The 19,285-nt window shown below is 43.8% G+C and overlaps 1 protein-coding gene across 2 annotated transcripts in view; it reads right to left on the bottom strand.

The window, feature by feature from the left end:
• Positions 1-18,259, bottom strand: part of PLA2G4F (phospholipase A2 group IVF) — a 120,496-nt gene extending 102,237 nt beyond the window's left edge. For both annotated transcript variants that reach the window (XM_069730631.1, XM_069730640.1), the window contains exon 1: positions 18,087-18,259. In XM_069730631.1, the coding sequence (XP_069586732.1) occupies positions 18,087-18,206 (120 nt within the window). In that variant the 5' untranslated portion in view covers positions 18,207-18,259. The remainder of the gene's footprint in view (positions 1-18,086) is intronic.
• Positions 18,260-19,285: the final 1,026 nt, after the last annotated feature.

Genomic DNA, 19,285 nt, shown 5'->3' with positions numbered 1-19,285 from the left:
CCCGTTCCACCGACGGCCGCCACTGTGTCTACCCCGTCCTCCGCACTGACTGTTCAGGCAGAGGGCGGAGCGCACTAATCGCGTCATCGCGCCCTCTGCCCTGAGCGTCAGAGCAGAGGACGCAGAAGACGCAGCAGCGGCCGTCGGTGGAACGGGGAGCAGGTGAATATCGCGCACTGCGTCATACTCACCTGCTCCTGGCGCGGTCCCTGCACATCTGTTCCCTGGCGCCGGCAGCTTCTTCCTGTAGTGAGCGGACACATGGTAACGTTCATTACAGTAATGAATATGCAGCTCCACCCCTATGGAAGTGGTGTCCATATTCATTACTGTAATGAGCGGTACCATGTGACCGCTCACTACAGGAAGAAGCTGTCAGCGCCCGGAGAACCAGGGACCGTGCCAGGAGCTGGGGCCACTCCCTCTTCCCTGCCGACCCTCGAGTATAAGCCGAGAGGGGCAATTTCAGCCTAAAAAAAAATGGACTGAAATTCTCGGCTAAGTCCTCTTTCACACTTCAGTCTTTTGGCGTCAGTCACTACCGACATAGTGACGGATTGACGGATCCGTCACAATTGTTGCGAAAACGGTTCTAACGGATCCGTTTTTTTGACGGATCAGTTACTTGGGGGTTGTCTGGGAGAAGTATCTACTTTTTGGAGCATGCGCAATTGAAAAAACGGATTGGGGCGACGGATCCGCCGAAAAAACGGTTGCGGCGGATCCGTCGCCCATAGGCGCCCATTCTATGGAATGGCGGACGCGACGCATCCGTCGCGATCCGCCATTTCGGCGTTGACAAAAAACGTTACAATGTCCGTCTATTTTCAGAAAACGTCCGCCAAATTTCGACGGATCCGTCGCATGGCGGATGGAACGGACGACCATCCGTCACAATCCGTCGCTAATGCAAGTCTATGGGAAAATAACGGATCCGTCAAAAAAAATGACGGATCCGTTATTTGAGGAAAATGGCGGTTTTAGACTGACGCCAAATAACTGAAGTGTGAAAGAGGCCTTATACTCTGGTATATACGGTAAATGTTACCATTCACCTCTGGTGTCTCCCCTTTTTCCTCAATTTGTAAGCTTGTGAGCAGGGCCCTCACTCTCCTTGGTATCTGTTTTGAACTGTGATTATTGTTATGCTGTAATGTCTATTGTCTGTACAAATCCCCTCTATAATTGTAAAGCGCTGCGGAATATGTTGGCGCTATATAATTAAAATTTATATTATTATTATTAAATGTTAATTTTTTTCTTCCACATTGCTTCAGTTTTCGTGAAGCAACTGAAGGGTTAAATAAACTTCTTGAATGTGGTTTTGAGCACCTTGATGGGCGCAGATTTTATTTTGGGTAAATTCTGTCATATAGACCCATCAAAGTCCCTTAAAAAGTAATGTGGTCCCTAAAAATGGTTTTGTACATTTTGTTGGAAAAATAAGAAATCGCTTGTCAACTTTTAACCCGTATAACTTCCAAAAAAAAAAAAAAAAGAATCAGAATCTCAGAATCAGTGGGATCAATTGAAGCGTTCCAGAGCTATAACCAAAACACAAAGATTGAGCTTGGTGTGAGTTGGTATACATGCAGCACATAAACGCATATTCACATTGGCTATAAAACATACAAAACCTACAAGAAACAAAATGAGTAAAAACCCTGCTGTAACTAAATAAGTAAAAAGCAAAAGTGCATTTAAATAACGTTATTTTACTTAGTTACAGCAGGGTTTTTGCTCATTTTGTTTCTTGTAGGTATTTTATAAAGTGACAGTGGTCAGAATTATAAAAATTGGCCTGGTCATTAAGGTCAAAATTGTCTCGGTCACTAAGGGGTTAAAATAATGACAGTCTGCCTTCTCTTGTTGCTGCAGAAATACATTCGGCTCCATAAATGGTATTTTTCTGAAGCCCCTGCAGCCTGTTGTCTGTGGATTCTGAATTATAAGAGTAAAGAATCTCCCTCTGGTGTGAGGGAGTGACCAGCCGGTGGAGAAACAACATCCACAGACCACAGTGTGTACGTTCAAGTCTTTCTTAGACTACGTTCACATTTGCGTTGTTGGGTGCAGCGTCGGCGACGCAACCAACAGTGCATGTACACAACGCAGCGTTTTGCGACGCATGCGTTGTCATAAGATCGTACAGAGCAGGAATTTTGGCGCAGGGAAAACGCTACAAGTAGCGTCCTCTGCGCCCTGTCTGTGCGTCAATATGACGCATGCGTCGTAAAACGCAATGCAAACCGGCGCATGTCCATGCGCCCCCCCATGTCAAAGATAGGGGCGCATGACGCATGCATCGGTATCCGTCGCCGACGCTGCGCCCAACAACGCTAATGTGAACGTTACGTTAGGGAGCCGAACGTGTGGTGCCCCATTTATTATAGTAAGAGTAAGTTTTAGAAAATAACCAATAGGATTTTAACAAGACATAGAATATAGACCAATCATGATACATAAATAAATAAAATCATGATATAGTATTACATCCAATTAAAATATGGTACACTATATAATTTATATCAGTAGATGTGTATTTTTTTTGGTAATCTTCCCTAGAATATATTTTTGGATATAGTCTGTTGGGTTGGTTTCCCAATGACATGTCTACTTGCATAATGATGTGGCTGATTGTCTTAACTAGAGCAAAGGTTATATTTAATAGTAGAAGTAATAATAAAGACAAGTTAATCAGATGATCAGTAAAAGTTGAGTTACATGTAAGAAGTCAGACTACGGTATGTAATAAAATGGAGGTTGTGTTCAACATACAGATATTGGATTCATCTCTCACTATTATATGCGGGGCTTTTTTTGTTTTTTTTTTATGCTCCCAATACGGGTGTGTTTTTGTTTTTCAGATCTTTGATGCAAATTCATCAGCTGTCAATTTTTTAAAAGTTGCTAAATTTTACGCACTTGAACGTATTTCAGTTTCCCTCTTTATCCACACCTGAAAGTAGTGAAAACGTTGCAATATTTTAGCGGAACATGCAACTTACTGTTCTAAAAAGGTATTAAAAAAAAAAAAAAAAATTGAGCTTGGTTAAAGTTGGTATACATGCAGCACGTAAACACGTTTACTTTGGCCATACAGCATAAAAAACCTACAAAAAGCAAAATGAGCATAAATCCTGAGGTAACTAAGTAAAAAACAGAAGTGAATCTAAATAACACAGTTCTTACTAATACTGTTTTTGATTTTTTTTTAAATGGCATAAAAGCCATCCCACCGTCGACAAGGTGACCCTGATAGGGACAGTCCTACGCTGTCTAATATTAAAAAGAGTTTGCTTCTTGTAGGTTTTTGAAAGGTATAAGAAAGTACAGTAGAGACAAAAATAAAATGAATACAAAACTCCCTCAAAAGATGAATAAGGCTCATAGTCTCTGAACATTATTTATGTGAGCAGAGCTTTATGGATAAAGCACATGGATCACATAGGAGACAGTGTCTGAAGGATATTAGCAGCTCAAGTCAGACAGTGAATACTTCAACCTGAACTAAATTCCTTATATACCTATGAGACTTAATTTGGGTTGACAGATCTAACCTCAAGCCTAGATCTCCAGCCTACAAGCCAAATACTATATGGACAAATGTAGCAGGAGAGGACACATCTCTTAATCACTGTGAAGATCTGGGGTTGTGGGTTGAGATAATCACCTAGGCAGGTTAACGATGGGAAACAATGCAATACCCCCAATCCACATGCTCCAAACCCATGGCCTAATATAAAAATGTGCATAGCTCAGCAGATGACAAAGTAAGATCACCGCATTATGAGCTTGGTGTTTTTCTTGGCATTTCCACCTCATTTTACCCATGACACTGCTCTGAATCCCCTCATCCCCGGACACCTTCCAAACCAACGTTTATCAGACGGTGACCCAAGCAGCATGGACTGCTTTTTCTGCCCTGCATCCCAGGGTAGAAGAGATTATGAAAATATAAAAGGGTTATTGGAGCCGAAGCAATCTGAGAAAACCTTCGTGCACTATTCACGAAAAAGGATTTTTAATGGCCTGGCTTGCAATCTATATTGAAGTTCACCCTAAAGGTGTTTGATGGGGTTGAGCCAGTCAAGTTTTTCCACACCAAACTCACTTGACCTGCATCAACCTTGTTTGGACACAGTAATGCTGAGACAGAAAATGATCTTACCAAACGGTTCCCACAAGGTTGGAGCATACAATTGTACAAAAGGTCCTGATATGCTGAGGCATAAAGATTTCCCTTCACTAGGACTAAGCAATATTATTTATCTTCCACTATACTTTACAGCCAGCAAAATCCAGTCAGACTGGTAGTGTTTTCATGTTCGCCAAACCCAGACTTATCCATCGGACTGTCAGAGAAACGTGATTCATCATTCCACAGAAGTTGTCTCCACTGCATTACAACACTCCATCCGAGCCTTTGAGAAACCTATGGTCACCATCTTTTACTTGCTCTTTCTCACCAGAAAACTCATGCTCTTCTTGCACCATCTTCTGTCACTTCTACATTTATATCTTACATTTCGACCCAAATAAGGGTTGAACACAGAAGAAATCCATTAAAACATCATTTTATTCAGTTGAATTTAAAACATGGTAAAAAAGCACTAAATGTCACAGTAGCGGACACTAAAATTAGACTCCACGAGGTATACAAAAAGCCAGTATTTTCAATTAATGGTTATAGCAATGCACAAAAAAGTTCCTCCAATTTCAATTCACTTCCATATTACACAATTGTTATATGATAATGCTCACATGGATCTTACAATTACTAGATCATAATATAGATGTGATCATGAGCTGTCCCTTATATTAAAACCTCACTGCATACACCTGTATTATTGGCAGCCCTGAATTGATCCACCGGGTGAAGGGACACTAAACAGACCCCGGGCAGCAGAGCCATTACAAACTCTACATCATTAGGTATGCTATGCACAGCACTTTGAACCGCACTTTATTTTATGTGTTCCCATATTTGCTCATAACGGGCTGGGCACTACACATTACTGGCTGGAAATAGATATACATTAGTATGAGACACCTGATAGGCCTTTTACAGACAGATTATTTCCAGCCAATAACATCATATGGTGGATCAATTCAGGGCTGCCAATAATACAGCTATAACCATTAATTGAAAATACTGGCTTTTTGTATACCTTGTGGAGTCTGATTTTAGTGTTCCCTACTGTGACATTTGGTGCTTTTTTTTACCATGTTTTAAATTTAACTGAATAAAATGATGTTTTAATGGATCTCTTCTGTGTTCGACCTTCATTTGGATCGAAATGTAAAATATTTATTGTAGAAGTGACTAAAGCAATATATTTTGGACATTTTCATAAAAATTATCTTCTACATCTATGTTGAAAATGGAGGTTTTTAGTTGAGGTGATCTTAAGGTACCTTCACACTGAGCGACTTTAGAACGATAACGATAGCGACCCGTGACGTTGCAGCGTCCTGGATAGCGATATCGTTGTGTTTGAAACGCAGCAGCGATCAGGATCCTGCTGGGAGATCGCTGGTCGGAGCTAGAAGTCCAGAACTTTATTTTGTCGCTGGATCACCCGCTGACATCGTGTGTGACGCCGATTCAACGATGTCTTCACTTGTAACCAGGGTAAACTGACTGTGAGCGCCGGCCGTAAAGCACAGCGGTGACGTCACCGCTGTGTTCTGCTTTACGGCCGGCCGGTGCTCACAGTCAGTGCGGGAAGCTGACTGCGAGGGACGCGACAGACACTGGAATAAAAGTATGTAGTGTTTTTTTTTTTTTAGGTAACCAGGGTAAATATCAAGTTACTAAGCGCGGCCCTGCGCTTAGTAACCCGATGTTTACCCTGGTTACCCGGGGACCTCGGCATCGTTGGTCGCTGGAGAGCTGTCTGTGTGACAGCTCTCCAGCGACCACACAGCGACGCTGCAGCGATCGGCATCGTTGTCAATATCGCTGCAGCATCGCTTAATGTGACGGTACCTTTACAGCGCTGCCCACGAACATCCAGCACAAGAAAAGTGGGTTTTTAAAACTATTTACTATGCGTTTCGGAGCAGTTCCTGCTTCTTCTTCAGGCAAGAATATACCATGTGTGATGGTTACAACCATTATATACAATGCTGTGATTATTGGCTAACACATCAAATGCTAGACAACAGATGGTAATCAATTATGCAAATGGTCCTCGTCTCCATTCTTGATAATCAGTAAATACTGTACCATAATACTGCATAAACATTACCAAGCCTCTGACGAGGTGTACAAATTTCAAAATTTGTATGCAAGAACTCCTAAAATTCCAAAGTACGAAAAAAAAATTACATCTATATATCTCTTTATATTATATCGCCACCATTAAAAATAAAATAAAATAATTTTTAACTCCTTCCCGCCATGCACCGTGCATGTACTGCTCTGCGGGAGCTGCGTTCCCACAAACAGCAGTACATGTATGGTGACATGATCGAGCTGACACCCCACAGCAACGCCCATGATCGGTGCTAGCAACGATCGTGGACATTTAACCCCTCTGATGCTGCTGTCATTAGTGACAGTGACAGAGGAGCATCGCGATCGCATTGTCCTGATGGTCTCCATGGAGACCCCCGTCCACAAGAAGGCCACGGGGTCCTTCAGGGAAGGTGACTACCCAGTGTCTGCAGAGAGCAGGGCCTGAGACGCCACCTTCCCTGCCTGTCAGATGCTGGTCTGATACCCTGCAGTGCAGAAGCATTACAGAACATCAGATCGCGATCTGATGCTATACAGTAATGTCCCATTCTGGGACAATGTGAAAAAGTTTAAAAAAAATATATTAAAACGTGTAAAAATATATTTTTTTAAATCCCACAATAAAGAACAAACAATAAAAATATTTTTCCAATATATACATTTATGTAAGTAAAAAAAAACAACAAACAATAGAAGTACACATATTTGTTATCACCGTGTCCATAACGACAGGCTCTATAAAACTGTTCCACTAGTTAACCCCTTCAGTGAACACCGTAAAAAAAAAACCGAGTCAAAAACAATGCTTTATCATCATATTGCTGAACAAAAAGTGCAATAAAATGGGATAAAAAAAAAATGGAACCGCTGAAAACGTCATCTTGTCTTGCAAAAATCAAGCTGTCATATAGCTCTATCAGCAGAATAAAAAAAGTTTTAGCTCTCAGAATAAAGCGATGCAAAAAAATATTTTTTCTATAAAATAGTTTTTATTGTGTAAGAGCCAAAACATAAAAAAACTATATAAGGATGGTTTCACATTTGCGTCTTTGTGCGCAGCGTTTGATCCACATGCGTCATGCGTACATATATTTAACATGGTGTATCCATGGACATGCGTTTGAATGCGTCGTTTTGCGGTGTGCGGCTGGTCGTGGCGAACGCAACATGTTGCATTTTTGGAGACGTCAAAAATCCATCAAATATGAGCAGGCATGTGCATGCGTGCATTCAAAAAAAGATTACTATTTATGGGAACGCATGCAAGGACATGCGCACACATGCGTTCGATGCACTTGCGTATTTCGGACTGCGCATGTCCATGAACTGCACATAACGCAAACGCAGGCTAAAACGCATACAAACGCATGCACATGCAGCTTTTTTTTTTTTGCAGCCATGCGTAAGCTGATGTGGATAAAAAATGCTGCGTAAACATGCGTTTGGGCATGTAGATGATACGCTGCACACATATAAGCAAATGTGAACTTAGCCTTTATTGGGTATTGCTGTAATCGTACTGACCTTTACCAATTTTACCACAAGCGAAACAGTATAAAAAACAAACCAAAAAGGAATTCCTGAATTGCTGGTTTTTGTTCATTCTGTCTCCCAACAATCAGAATAGAAAGTGATCACAAAATATCATGTGCCCGAAAATGGTACCAATAAAAAAAGTCAACGAAAAAACCAAGCCATAACATGACTGTCAGCTGAAATATGGAAAAATTATAGCTCTCAAAATATAGTGATGCAAAAACCAGTTTTTGCAATAAAAAGCATCTTTTTGTGTGTGACAGCAGCCAAACATAAAAACCCGATATAAATCTGGTATCAGTGTAATCGCACTGACCCGAAGAATAAAGTCGCCTAATCACTTATACCGCATGAGGAACGGTGTAAAAAATAAAACCAATTCTTCATATGCAGTTGACTGTTTCAATCTGACTCTCAAAGATAGCAGTAAGGCTCGTCGCACATTTATCCTGCTCTCTGCACTTGCATCGGGGTTTCCACGTAAATATCTGAAATACGTGATTCAGACAGAACCCTCTGACGGAAGATTCCATATAATGAGGCAGACGGAGGCACTGTGGACATTATAGGACCTATGATCCGGTGGTGTCCATGTTTTTAGGATTGCATAAAAGTGCCATAAGCCACAGTTTTGTGCACTTCTGAAAAGAAGGACACCACTGAACAGAGACCAGACGGAGTCCAGAGTTAGGGTACCGTCACACTATACGATTTACCTACGATCACGACCAGCGATACGACCTGGCCGTGATCGTTGGTAAGTCGTAGTGTGGTCGCTGGAGAGCTGTCACACAGAAAGCTCTCCAGCGACCAACGATGCCGAGGTCCCCGGGTAACCAGGGTAAACATCGGGTTACTAAGCGCAGGACCGCGCTTAGTAACCCGATGTTTACCCTGGTTACCAGCGTAAAAAACAAACAAACAGTACATACTTACATTCCGGTGTCTGTCCCTTGCCGTCTGCTTCCCGCACTCACTGACTGCCGGCCGTAAAGTGAAAGCACAGCACAGCGGTGACGTCACCGCTGTGCTCTGCTTTCACTTTACGGCCAGCAGTCAGTGGGTGCGGGAAGCAGACGGCTAGGGACCTGACCGACACCGGAATGTAAGTATGTACTGTTTTTTTTTTTTTACATTTACGCTGGTAACCAGGGTAAACATCGGGTTACTAAGCGCGGCCCTGCGCTTAGTAACCCGATGTTTACCCTGGTTACAAGCGACCGCATCGCTAGATCGGTGTCACACACACCGATCTAGCGATGACAGCGGGAGATCCAGCGACGAAAGAAAGTTCCAAACGATCTGCTACGACGTACGATTCTCAGCAGGATCCCTGATCGCTGCTGCGTGTCAGACACAGCGATATAGTAACGATATCGCTGGAACGTCACGAATCGTACCGTCGTAGCGATCGAAATGGCACTGTGTGACGGTACCCTAACTCTGCAGCCTCACTATAGTGAATGGATCTATCGGGGGTTTCATCTGTCACGTCACTCAGAGATTTAGATGGAAATCCCGATGTAAGTGCTCCGCATAGAGCGCCGGATAACTGTTGTCATAAATGTTATGTAAAATGTTCCTAATAAAAGCTTCAAGTCAAACCACAAAAAAGCAAGCTCTCACTCACGTCCGTCATCTGTTAACGAAAATATAGGGGGCTTCCACGTTACTGGTAGCACAAAGGCTCTGGAAAAGTTAAGTGGCTCCTCACCCCCCAAAGAAATTCAGCAAATTCTCCGCTCCCAAATCCAAACGTCCCGCCTCCCTTCTGAGCCTCCATTGTGCCTAAACCACATTTAGCAACCATATGTTTGGCATTTCTGTAGTGATGACAGCCCGCCTAATTTACAGGCACGCATTTCCAGAAGCATGAACTGTACTTGTCACTACAACGGCAGTTTGTAATTTTCAGTAAGCAACATCCATTGCTGCTTGTTTCTGGAAAACACCCATGGACTCAAAATCGTCACTACCCCTGTAGATAAATTCCCAAAGGGTTATAATTTCCAAAACGGGGTCACTTGAAAGCGGATTCTGCTTTTCTAGCTCTTATGGGCTATTTATATGGAATCCGCAAACTATTCTAGGAAAATCTGTGTTCCAGGAGTCAAATAGTGCTCCGTCCCTCCAGAGTCTCTCCGTATGGCTAAGTAGTACTGTACAGCCACATATGGGGCATTGCCACGTTCAGTAGAAATTGTAGGGCAAATTTTGGTCACATTTTTACCCATTTTCCAGTATAAAAATGTAAAACTTAGGGCTAACACACAATCTTACCAATGTAACATAGCACCCTCAAACAAGGGCAGCAAAATCTGCACTGTGTTTGCATATTGTGTTTCTTCCGTTCTGAGCTTTGCACTGTGCCTCGACCACATATGGGGTATCGGTGATCGCAGGAGAAATTGCAGAGCAAATTTTGGGAACCATTTTCTCGTGTTGTCCTTTGTGAAAATGCAAAATTTGGAGATAAAGATTTTTGCAGAAAAATTTGATTTTCTTACTTTCACTGCTTAACATTATAAACTTCTGTGAAGCACCTGGGGGTTCAAGGTGCTCAACACACATCTACATAAGTTCCCAAAGGGGTCTAGTTTCCAAAATGGTCTCATTGTGACTTTAGGCACATCAGGGGCTCTCCAAACGTGACATGGCATCCTCTAATTATTCCAGCAAATTTTACATTGAAAAAGTCAATTAGCGCTCCTCCCCTTCCGAGTGTCCAAACTGTAGATTTCCCCCACATATGGGGTATTGGAATGCTTAGGATAAATTGCACAACAAATTGTATGGTAAATTTTCTCCTGTTACACTTGCGAAAGTAAAAAGAAAATTAGGTCTAAAGGAAATTTTTTTGTGAAAGAAAAGTAAATGTTTATTTTTTCCTTCCACATTCCAAAAATTCCTGTGAAGCATCTGAAGGGTTAATAAACATCATGAATGTGGTTTTGAATACCTTGAGGAGTGCAGTTTTTAGAATGGTGTCACTTTTGGGTATTTTCTGTCATATAGGTCCCTCAAAGTCACTTCACATGTGAGGTGGTCCCTAAAAAAAATGGCTATGCAAATTTTGTTGTAAAAATGAGAAATTGCTGATCAACTTTTAACCCTTATGACGTCCTAACAAAAAAAAATTATGTTTCAAAAATTGTGCTGATGTAAAGCAGACATGTGAGAAATGTTATTTATTAACTATTTTGTGCGATTGGTAGGTAGGGTGAATCTTATTAAAATGATTTTGATGCCAAAAATACTGTATATTCTTCATAATGCGCCAGTTTGGATACCACGCGGGAGATTTAGACAGATTAACTCTCTGTTCAGGAATTTGATATGGGGGAGACAGCATCCGCGTATCAAACTGGAGACACTTCAGCGACCCAAGGAAGATGGGGGACTGGAACTGCCTAACCCCGAAATACATTTTCTTGCAGCCCAGAGTCAGCATTTAAAAGGCTGGGCGCATGAAGGGTCATCTGGGGCAGTACAGCGGCTGATGGAAGTGGTGACAAAAAGAAGGCCAGTAGTACAATGTTTGGAGGATGGATCCCTGGGGGCTCTGGGGAAATTATACCCGACTGTGTTGTTGATACGCAGGCTGTGGGGTAGGCTGAGACATATACGGGGGGTCACGGATTTGACTAGATTCTCACCGCTATGGCATAACAGCAACTTACAGGAGTTTGAGGCACTGGGGGTACTGACAGAATGGCAAGTCAAAGGGATTCAATACGTGTATCAAATAATTGAGCGAGGTGAATTGAAATCATTTTCCCAATTACAGGCAGAATTTGGTCTTGGGACTGTGGGGGAATTTCAGTATTTGCGGATGAGGCATGCTTTTGGAGCTCAGAGTAGAAACGGAGGTATTGGAATTCAGAGGGATATAGTACTGGAGTATGTGTGTAATGAAGGGACTACTGGGGGAGTCATATCTACTTTGTATAAAGATCTGTTGCACACTTTCCTATTGGGGTTTCCAATAATGGCGAGAGCTAAGTGGGAGAGGGATCTGGGTCCAATGGAGAATGAGACTTGGGAGTCGGTGCTAGAATGGGTCCCACGATTGTCACTGAGCGAACCGTATAGACTGTCACAGCTCTATGTGATACACAGGGTTTATAAGTCAACGATGGTGCTATATAAGGCTGGTTTGCGTGATGATTCTGAATGCCCGAGGTGTAAAACTGCAGATGCTGATATGCTCCATATGATGTGGACGTGTCCGAGACTGGCTGCTTTTTGGGTGGTAGTTTTGAGTCGTATGGAAGGTGCGTATGGATGTAAGGTGCCAAGGGATCCAGTTGTGTGTTTGTTGGGATGTGTGGATGAGATTGGAGTGGATAACAACCTAAAGATAGCTATTGCCAGATTGTTATACATGGCTATGAAGATAATAGCTCGAAATTGGATTAGGGAAGAACCGCCGTCAAGAGGAGAATTCCTCCAGTATGTGAAGCAGGGCCGATACTGGAAAAGGGGTTTTATAAAAAAAGAGGGAAAATCGAAATGTTCAATAAAATGTGGTCTCCGTGGATTGCTATAGGATAGGGGTATTATAGAGGGAGAGTTAATTAAGGTTCCTAATTAATGGTAATGTTAAATGTGGCTTATATTATTGGCTGAGGGATTAGATAGTATATTGGTCTAATGATGTAAGTGCTAAGCAAGGTGAGCTGCTTTGTTGGGTGGGGTTGGGGGGTGGTGGGATTGAAGGGGAATGTTTGAAGGGGGGGGGAAGCTTTGTATTGAAAATGAGAATGTAACATGTCATTTATCTTGTTATTCTTAATAAAAATTTATTTGAATTAAAAAAAAACTTTTGTGCGATAGGACTGATTTAAGGGCATACAAATTAAAAGGTTGAAAATTTCCATTTTTTTCATAAACAAACAAGTCGTATCAAAGAAATTTTACCACTATCATCAAGTATAATATGTCACGATAAAACAGTCTCAGAATCAGTGGGACCCATCCAAAGTTATGACCTCATGACAGAGGTCAGAATTGTAAAAATTGGCCTGGTCAGGAAGGTGAAAACCTCCTTTCTTCCTCTCTTCTTCCTTTCCCGTCTATGCAGACAGAGATATATATATATATATATATATAATGAAGAAAAGTTTGCAGCTTGCTTGCAACACAAACAACCTTTTCTGTTGCATCTATAGGAACCATTGATTACATTGCTGAGTGTAGAGAGTGGAGACCGTGAGATCACTGAGGTCACTGCAGTTCACTGGCCCGACTCACTGCGAAGTGAGCTGGGAACGCAGAGTCAGTCACCTGCGGTAACCTTGATAACGTAACCGTTCATTCTCCCGTGGTCTTCATATATGGTTGTTTTGTATTTTTGATTTTTTACATATGACCAGGGCTTCAATGAAATGGGAATTAGATGAGTATTATTTATTACTTTCTTTTTTTTTTGTTACAAGGGACGAGGGCTTAAATGGAATGGGCGTAAGTTGACTTTGTTTTTTATTTTTTAATAAAAAGTAAAACGGTGTGTATTCTTACTTCAAATAAAGGACTTTATTCTGGTTGTTTTTTATTTACAATAGGACTACGGAGGTTAATAACAAAGAGAGGCATCTTATAGATGCCTCTCCATTACTAATCCCTGGGCTTGATGTCACCTGACAATACAAAGGTAACATCAACCCCACAAATAAACCGCCAAAGGGCAAGTGGAAAAAGCCAGGCAAACCGATCAGGACTGTTATTTTTAGGATGGAGGGGGCCAATATCCATGGCCCCTCATCAGCCTGAGAATACCAGCCCCCCCACAGTCTGTTTTAGCTTGGCTGGTTATCAAAAATCGGTGGGGGGTCCAATGCAGTTATTAAAATTAAATATTAAAATAATTCTAAAAAAAAAAAAAAAAAAAGGTGTGAGGACCCCTTCATTCTTGATAACCAGCCATGATAAAGCTGACAGCTGAGGGTTGCAGCCTGCAAATGTCAGTTTTGCCATGCTATGAAAAATAGAGGGGAACGAATGCTGTTTTATTTATTGCGTAGGCCCACTGATAAATACTCCCATCAGCAGTCGTCCCATTTGCTGATGCCTGTGACTGCGGGTAAACTTTTTACCTCCAGTCACTGCTGGTGGCTCACGCTGTCATCTGACAGCGTGGAAACCGCAGCGCTCTCACCAGCGGTAATGATGGTACTGTTGATCAGAGACAGTGTTTGGCACGCTGTCATGCAGATGACAGCGAGGCACACAATGGATGTTCGGGCCCTCCATCTGAATGGGGTCTGGTACCTGAACCCAAATTTTTTTTTCTTTAACTGTTCAGCTGAACTCACCAGACCCGAACCACCCATCATTATTTATAAACATACATCTGGTGGGAAAGCCCAAGTAGCTACCACTTTTAGGTGATTGTTTTTAATTTGTATAACAGAAATAGTTACTGGTATTCAGCCTTCCATGGCATTACCTTACTCTTGTTTTGATATTTATTCTTCACGTCACAAGAGAACGCTCATCATCTCCAATCAGCTGCATAGAAGACTTATCCCTAGGTATTGGAAACAGTCAACACCAACACCTCTGAATTTGTGACTGAACTTCATCAAATTTGTAGAATGGAAAATCTGTCTCTTCCTTGCCAAGTACTGGACACTCTGGATGATTTTCAGGGAAACCCCTTCTCATGTACAGCACCATGGAATCAATGGTGCTATATAAATAAATAAATAATAATAATAACTCCAGATATTACTGCAGGTCTAACTTATTTTCATTACGCCGATGGAGATTTTTGAGGTAAGCAAAGAGACCCCACCACCTCCATTTCCGTTTTCTCACAGGGTTAAGAACTGACAGGCAGGTAGTTGGTAACTACCTTTCTGTTCTGCTCAGCGCTGGTTCAGAACAATCATTCTCTGCACATTGTAGTGCGTTCACCCTGTCTAAACAGGATATAAATAAGGGACAATATGCAGTTCATTAAAGGGGTTGTTCAGTACTCCAACAACCCCTTCTCAATCCATATGTTTGCCCCAAGAAAAATAACATTTGTGGTGCAGTCAGACTGCCGTATTACTTGCACAGGGATCGCATCGTAATCCTCAGTCTGATCTGCTCTCGTGATCTGCGCGTGACTGCATGTACTGTATATTTATGCAGCCATCACGTTCAGGTCTGGTTAGGAGAGCCGACGGACAGTCTGAGGATTGTGATAAGATCCTCACACAAGTAATATGGCAGTCTAACTGCACTTATATACTTGCTTCTGCTGGAGATGCTGTACCTGCGGTGTCGGTAACGTCTCTCCCAGGGCTCGCATTACATTTTTATGTCACGCAAGCCCTGTGGCCAATCAGTGGCCGCATCACTTTCCCCGCCTGTGTACAAATCACATACATCTGGAGGAAGGCAGAGCTGCTGCCCTATCATGTCCTCTGGATGTATATCATGTGGGGAAGGTAAGGAGAATGAAGCGGCCACTGATTGACTAAGGGGCTTGTGTTATGTAAAAATGTCATGTGAGCCCTGGGGGAGACAACGCTGTCACCGGAGGTGGGAGGTGAAAAAATGCTGAAAATACGAAGGTATCAAGTTTTGCTGCGTTATTTGTGCAAAAACCTTATGAAGTACCTTAGGGTTAAAACGCAGCAAGAAAAACCAAGCAAAACATGCTTTTTTTCTGCAGCTTCTTTACTACCAGGAGAGCAGAAAAAAACGCAGCAAAAACTACAAGTGTGACCATAGCCTAATTGTTATTGAGAGCAAACATAAAGGGGTTGTCTGAGTATTGGACATTACTCCAATATCTCCGTAAAGGCCCCGTCACACATAGTGACGCTTAAGCGATCCCGACAACGATATGACCTGTCAGGGATCGTTGCTGCGTCGCTATGTGGTCGCTGGTGAGATGTCACACAGTGCGATCTCCCCAACGACGCAGCAGCGATGCGGCGACCTGTAGCACGATGCTATTTCATGATGATTCAATGGGACGTCCTGTCATGAGGTCGTTGGTAAGGTGTCAAACACAGCGATGTGTGTTACCCAGCGGGACCTCAACGATCAAAAAATGGTCCAGGCCATTCCGACACGACCAGCGATCTCACAGCAGGGGCCTGGTCACTGCTACGTCTCACACATAGCGAGATCGCTACTGAGGTCGCTGTTGCGTCACAAAACTTGTGACTCAGCAGCGATCTCGCTATGTGAGACGGGGCCTTATGGCCGGTTTCACAATTGTCACTCCTGGTGAGAGGACAGAGCACAATGCCCAGACTGGCCGGGGGTCTCCTGACCTGAACTTAGCCTTGTATATGCTTCTGGGGCTTTTGTGTGTCGGTCAGGGGACCTGCAACCAGACTTGACATTGTGGCTTGTGCTAGGACTAATGGCAGAAGTACCGTAAATCCAACCAAAACCTGCAATATTAACGACAGAGAATTAGCAAACTGCATATGTGGCGATTCCCCTCCATCTGTCATTTGCCCGGGGTCCAGTGCACTTCTTGGCAGTCAGTAAGGAGCAAGTGGGAAAGGAGTGAGACCCTTATCGTGAGACCCTTATCCTGCTACTTGTAACTAAAGCTGCATTTACATAGAAACCATCATGAATTTTATCATTATGATTTTTTTCTTTATTTCTCAGCGTTTCATCAGGGTGCTTGTTTTTACAATCAGTGATCTTCCTTGTATGACGATTTTTTTTAATTAGTATTTATTTTTTTTACATTTCTAAAACCAATTACAATGTTAACAATGGACATCACATGGACAGTATCTCTCTGGTGTTAATGTCTTTCATGGACCCATAGACTGTGATGGATTATTTTGAGCTATAAGTCAGATTAAAAAAAAGAACTCCATAGGATCCACAAAAAGAAAACAAAGAAAAACAGCATGTGAACAGTCCCATAGACTTTAATAGGTGTTTTAAACATGAAACGACGGACATTGGAGTGAGGATGGATGACCCCATTAAGGTGCCTGTATCTTCGCTCACATGATCGGGGGACACATCATCGCACTGATGGAAATTTGTCAATTATATTCAATGTCATAAAAAAGGGTTGTAGGAAAAGTCTCCAGGTTCTTAGCCCCCTTTGCCCCAGGTCTGTAGGGCTATACGAGCCATTCTTCGCCCCAGGTCTGTAGGGCTATACATTCCCTGCGCCCCAGGTCTGTAGACGTATACGACCCCTGCGCCCCAGGTCTGTAGGGCTATACGACCCCTGTGCCCCAGGTCTGTGGGGCTATACGACCCCTGCGCCCCAGGTCTGTGGGGCTATATGACCCCTGCGCCCCAGGTCTGTGGGGCTATATGACCCCTGCGCCCCAGGTCTGTAGAGCTATATGACCCCTGCGCCCCAGGTCTGTAGAGCTATATGACCCCTGTGCCCCAGGTCTGTGGGGCTATACGACCCCTGCGCCCCAGGTCTGTAGAGCTATATGACCCCTGCGCCCCAGGTCTGTAGAGCTATATGAACCATTCACCAAAGGTCTGTAGAGCTATATGACCCCTGCGCCCCAGGTCTGTAGAGCTATATGACCTCTGCACCCAATGTCTTCAGGAGTATGTTGCCCCTGCGCCCCAGGTCTGTAGAGCTATATGACCCCTGCGCCCCAGGTCTGTAGAGCTATATGACCCCTGTGCCCCAGGTCTGTGGGGCTATACGACCCCTGCGCCCCAGGTCTGTAGAGCTATATGACCCCTGCGCCCCAGGTCTGTAGAGCTATATGAACCATTCACCAAAGGTCTGTAGAGCTATATGACCCCTGCGCCCCAGGTCTGTAGAGCTATATGACCTCTGCACCCAATGTCTTCAGGAGTATGTGACCCCTGCGCCCATGTCAAACTGGGGTGCTAAGGGCCCACTTTTCACCTGCATACAAATAGTACTCCACCCTCGTTCACAAATGTACCTTTATCTCTATGTAATAATAAACTGGACAGCGTGGTTAATGAGTGACGAGATGCTGCTTTTTTTGTACAGAGTGAATTATGCCAAGTACTGCCCATACGGGGGGTTTGTGGTCTAGATCTGCACAGGAGCCCACCGGGGGTTTCCCCTGCTCCCCTGTGGGCCAGTCCGAGAATGCCTGCGCCCACTGCCTGTAGGATTACATTATTTGTAAATTGTACTTATCACCGGGATATGTAGCACAGACCAGGAGACCGGTCACAACTCTTTGGGCAGATGCCATAAATTAACCAGTAATTGGCTGGTGGCAACTTCCTATTCCCAGACATCATTGCATCTTAAAGCACACTGTTCACACCAGACACCCCACAGTTTGTGTAATCCCGGCCGTGCGTCCTCGTCACTCACCCTCCAGCTTTGCGGCGCGGTTGCTGTTCGGTTCCTCTCCTTGTCCTTCTTCCACAGGAATGCTGCAGCCACGGCCGGCAGCGCCCGGCCAGGGAGACTCCCCACGGCAGCGCGAAACATGGTGTTCCCTGCCGGCAGCCGAGCCTGCGGACCGCGAACAGTGTGGAGAGGGAGGGCGGCGCTCAGGTGAGGGAGGGCGCGTCTGCATGTGACAGGTACAGGGTGCGACCCAAGCGGCTGCCCGCTGGCCGGGACACTGCGCGGCTTGAACGCCCTCTGCGCGGTCTGCTGAGCCACACGGTGATATGTGACCTGCGACCAAGCGCATCTGTGTTACCGCTATGGTTTCCTGTCCTGTTTCATTGCCTTGAAGCACTTAGCAAGCGAGTCCCGCGCAATAAGGATAAGAGAGCAGCAAAATAATTCAGAAACATTTGCAACCGAGTGTCACCCATCACCACAGGTCATAATGCGACACTGCGCTCTGAATGTCGCCATGTAGAAGTGCTAGTTGGTTTTTTTGTGCCACTACTTGACGGGAAATAATACTTTATATAGGGGGCTGTTGGGCATTGTACTGTATATTGAGGGCTGTGGGGCCTATATAGTGAATGCATGGAGCCAAGGGGGATATAGTACTGTGTACAGGCAGCCATCATACTGGATATAGGGGGCTGTGGGGCCTATATAATGTATGTATGGAGCCAAGAGGGATATAGTACTGTATACAGGCAGCCATCATACTGGATATAGGGGGCTGTGGGGGCCTATATAGTGAATACATGGAGCCAAGGGGATATAGTACTGTATACAGGCAGCCATCATACTGGATAGAGGGGGCTGTGGGGGCCTATATAATGTATGTATGGAGCCAAGGGGATATAGTACTGTATACAGGCAGCCATCATACTGGATATAGGGGGCTGTGGGGGCCTATATAGTGAATACATGGAGCCAAGGGGATATAGTACTGTATACAGGCAGCCATCATACTGGATAGAGGGGGCTGTGGGGGCCTATATAATGTATGTATGGAGCCAAGGGGATATAGTACTGTGCACAGGCAGCCATCATACTGGATATAGGGGGCTGTGGGGCCTATATAATGTATGTATGGAGCCAAGGGGATATAGTACTGTATACAGGCAGCCATCATACTGGATATAGGGGGCTGTGGGGCCTATATAATGTATGTATGG

The sequence above is a fragment of the Ranitomeya imitator genome, chromosome 1, assembly GCF_032444005.1.
Source record: "Ranitomeya imitator isolate aRanImi1 chromosome 1, aRanImi1.pri, whole genome shotgun sequence".
Taxonomy (NCBI): Eukaryota; Metazoa; Chordata; class Amphibia; order Anura; family Dendrobatidae; genus Ranitomeya; species Ranitomeya imitator.
The sequence above is the reverse complement of the archived record's forward strand: the minus strand, read 5'-3'. Positions and strand labels throughout refer to the sequence as shown.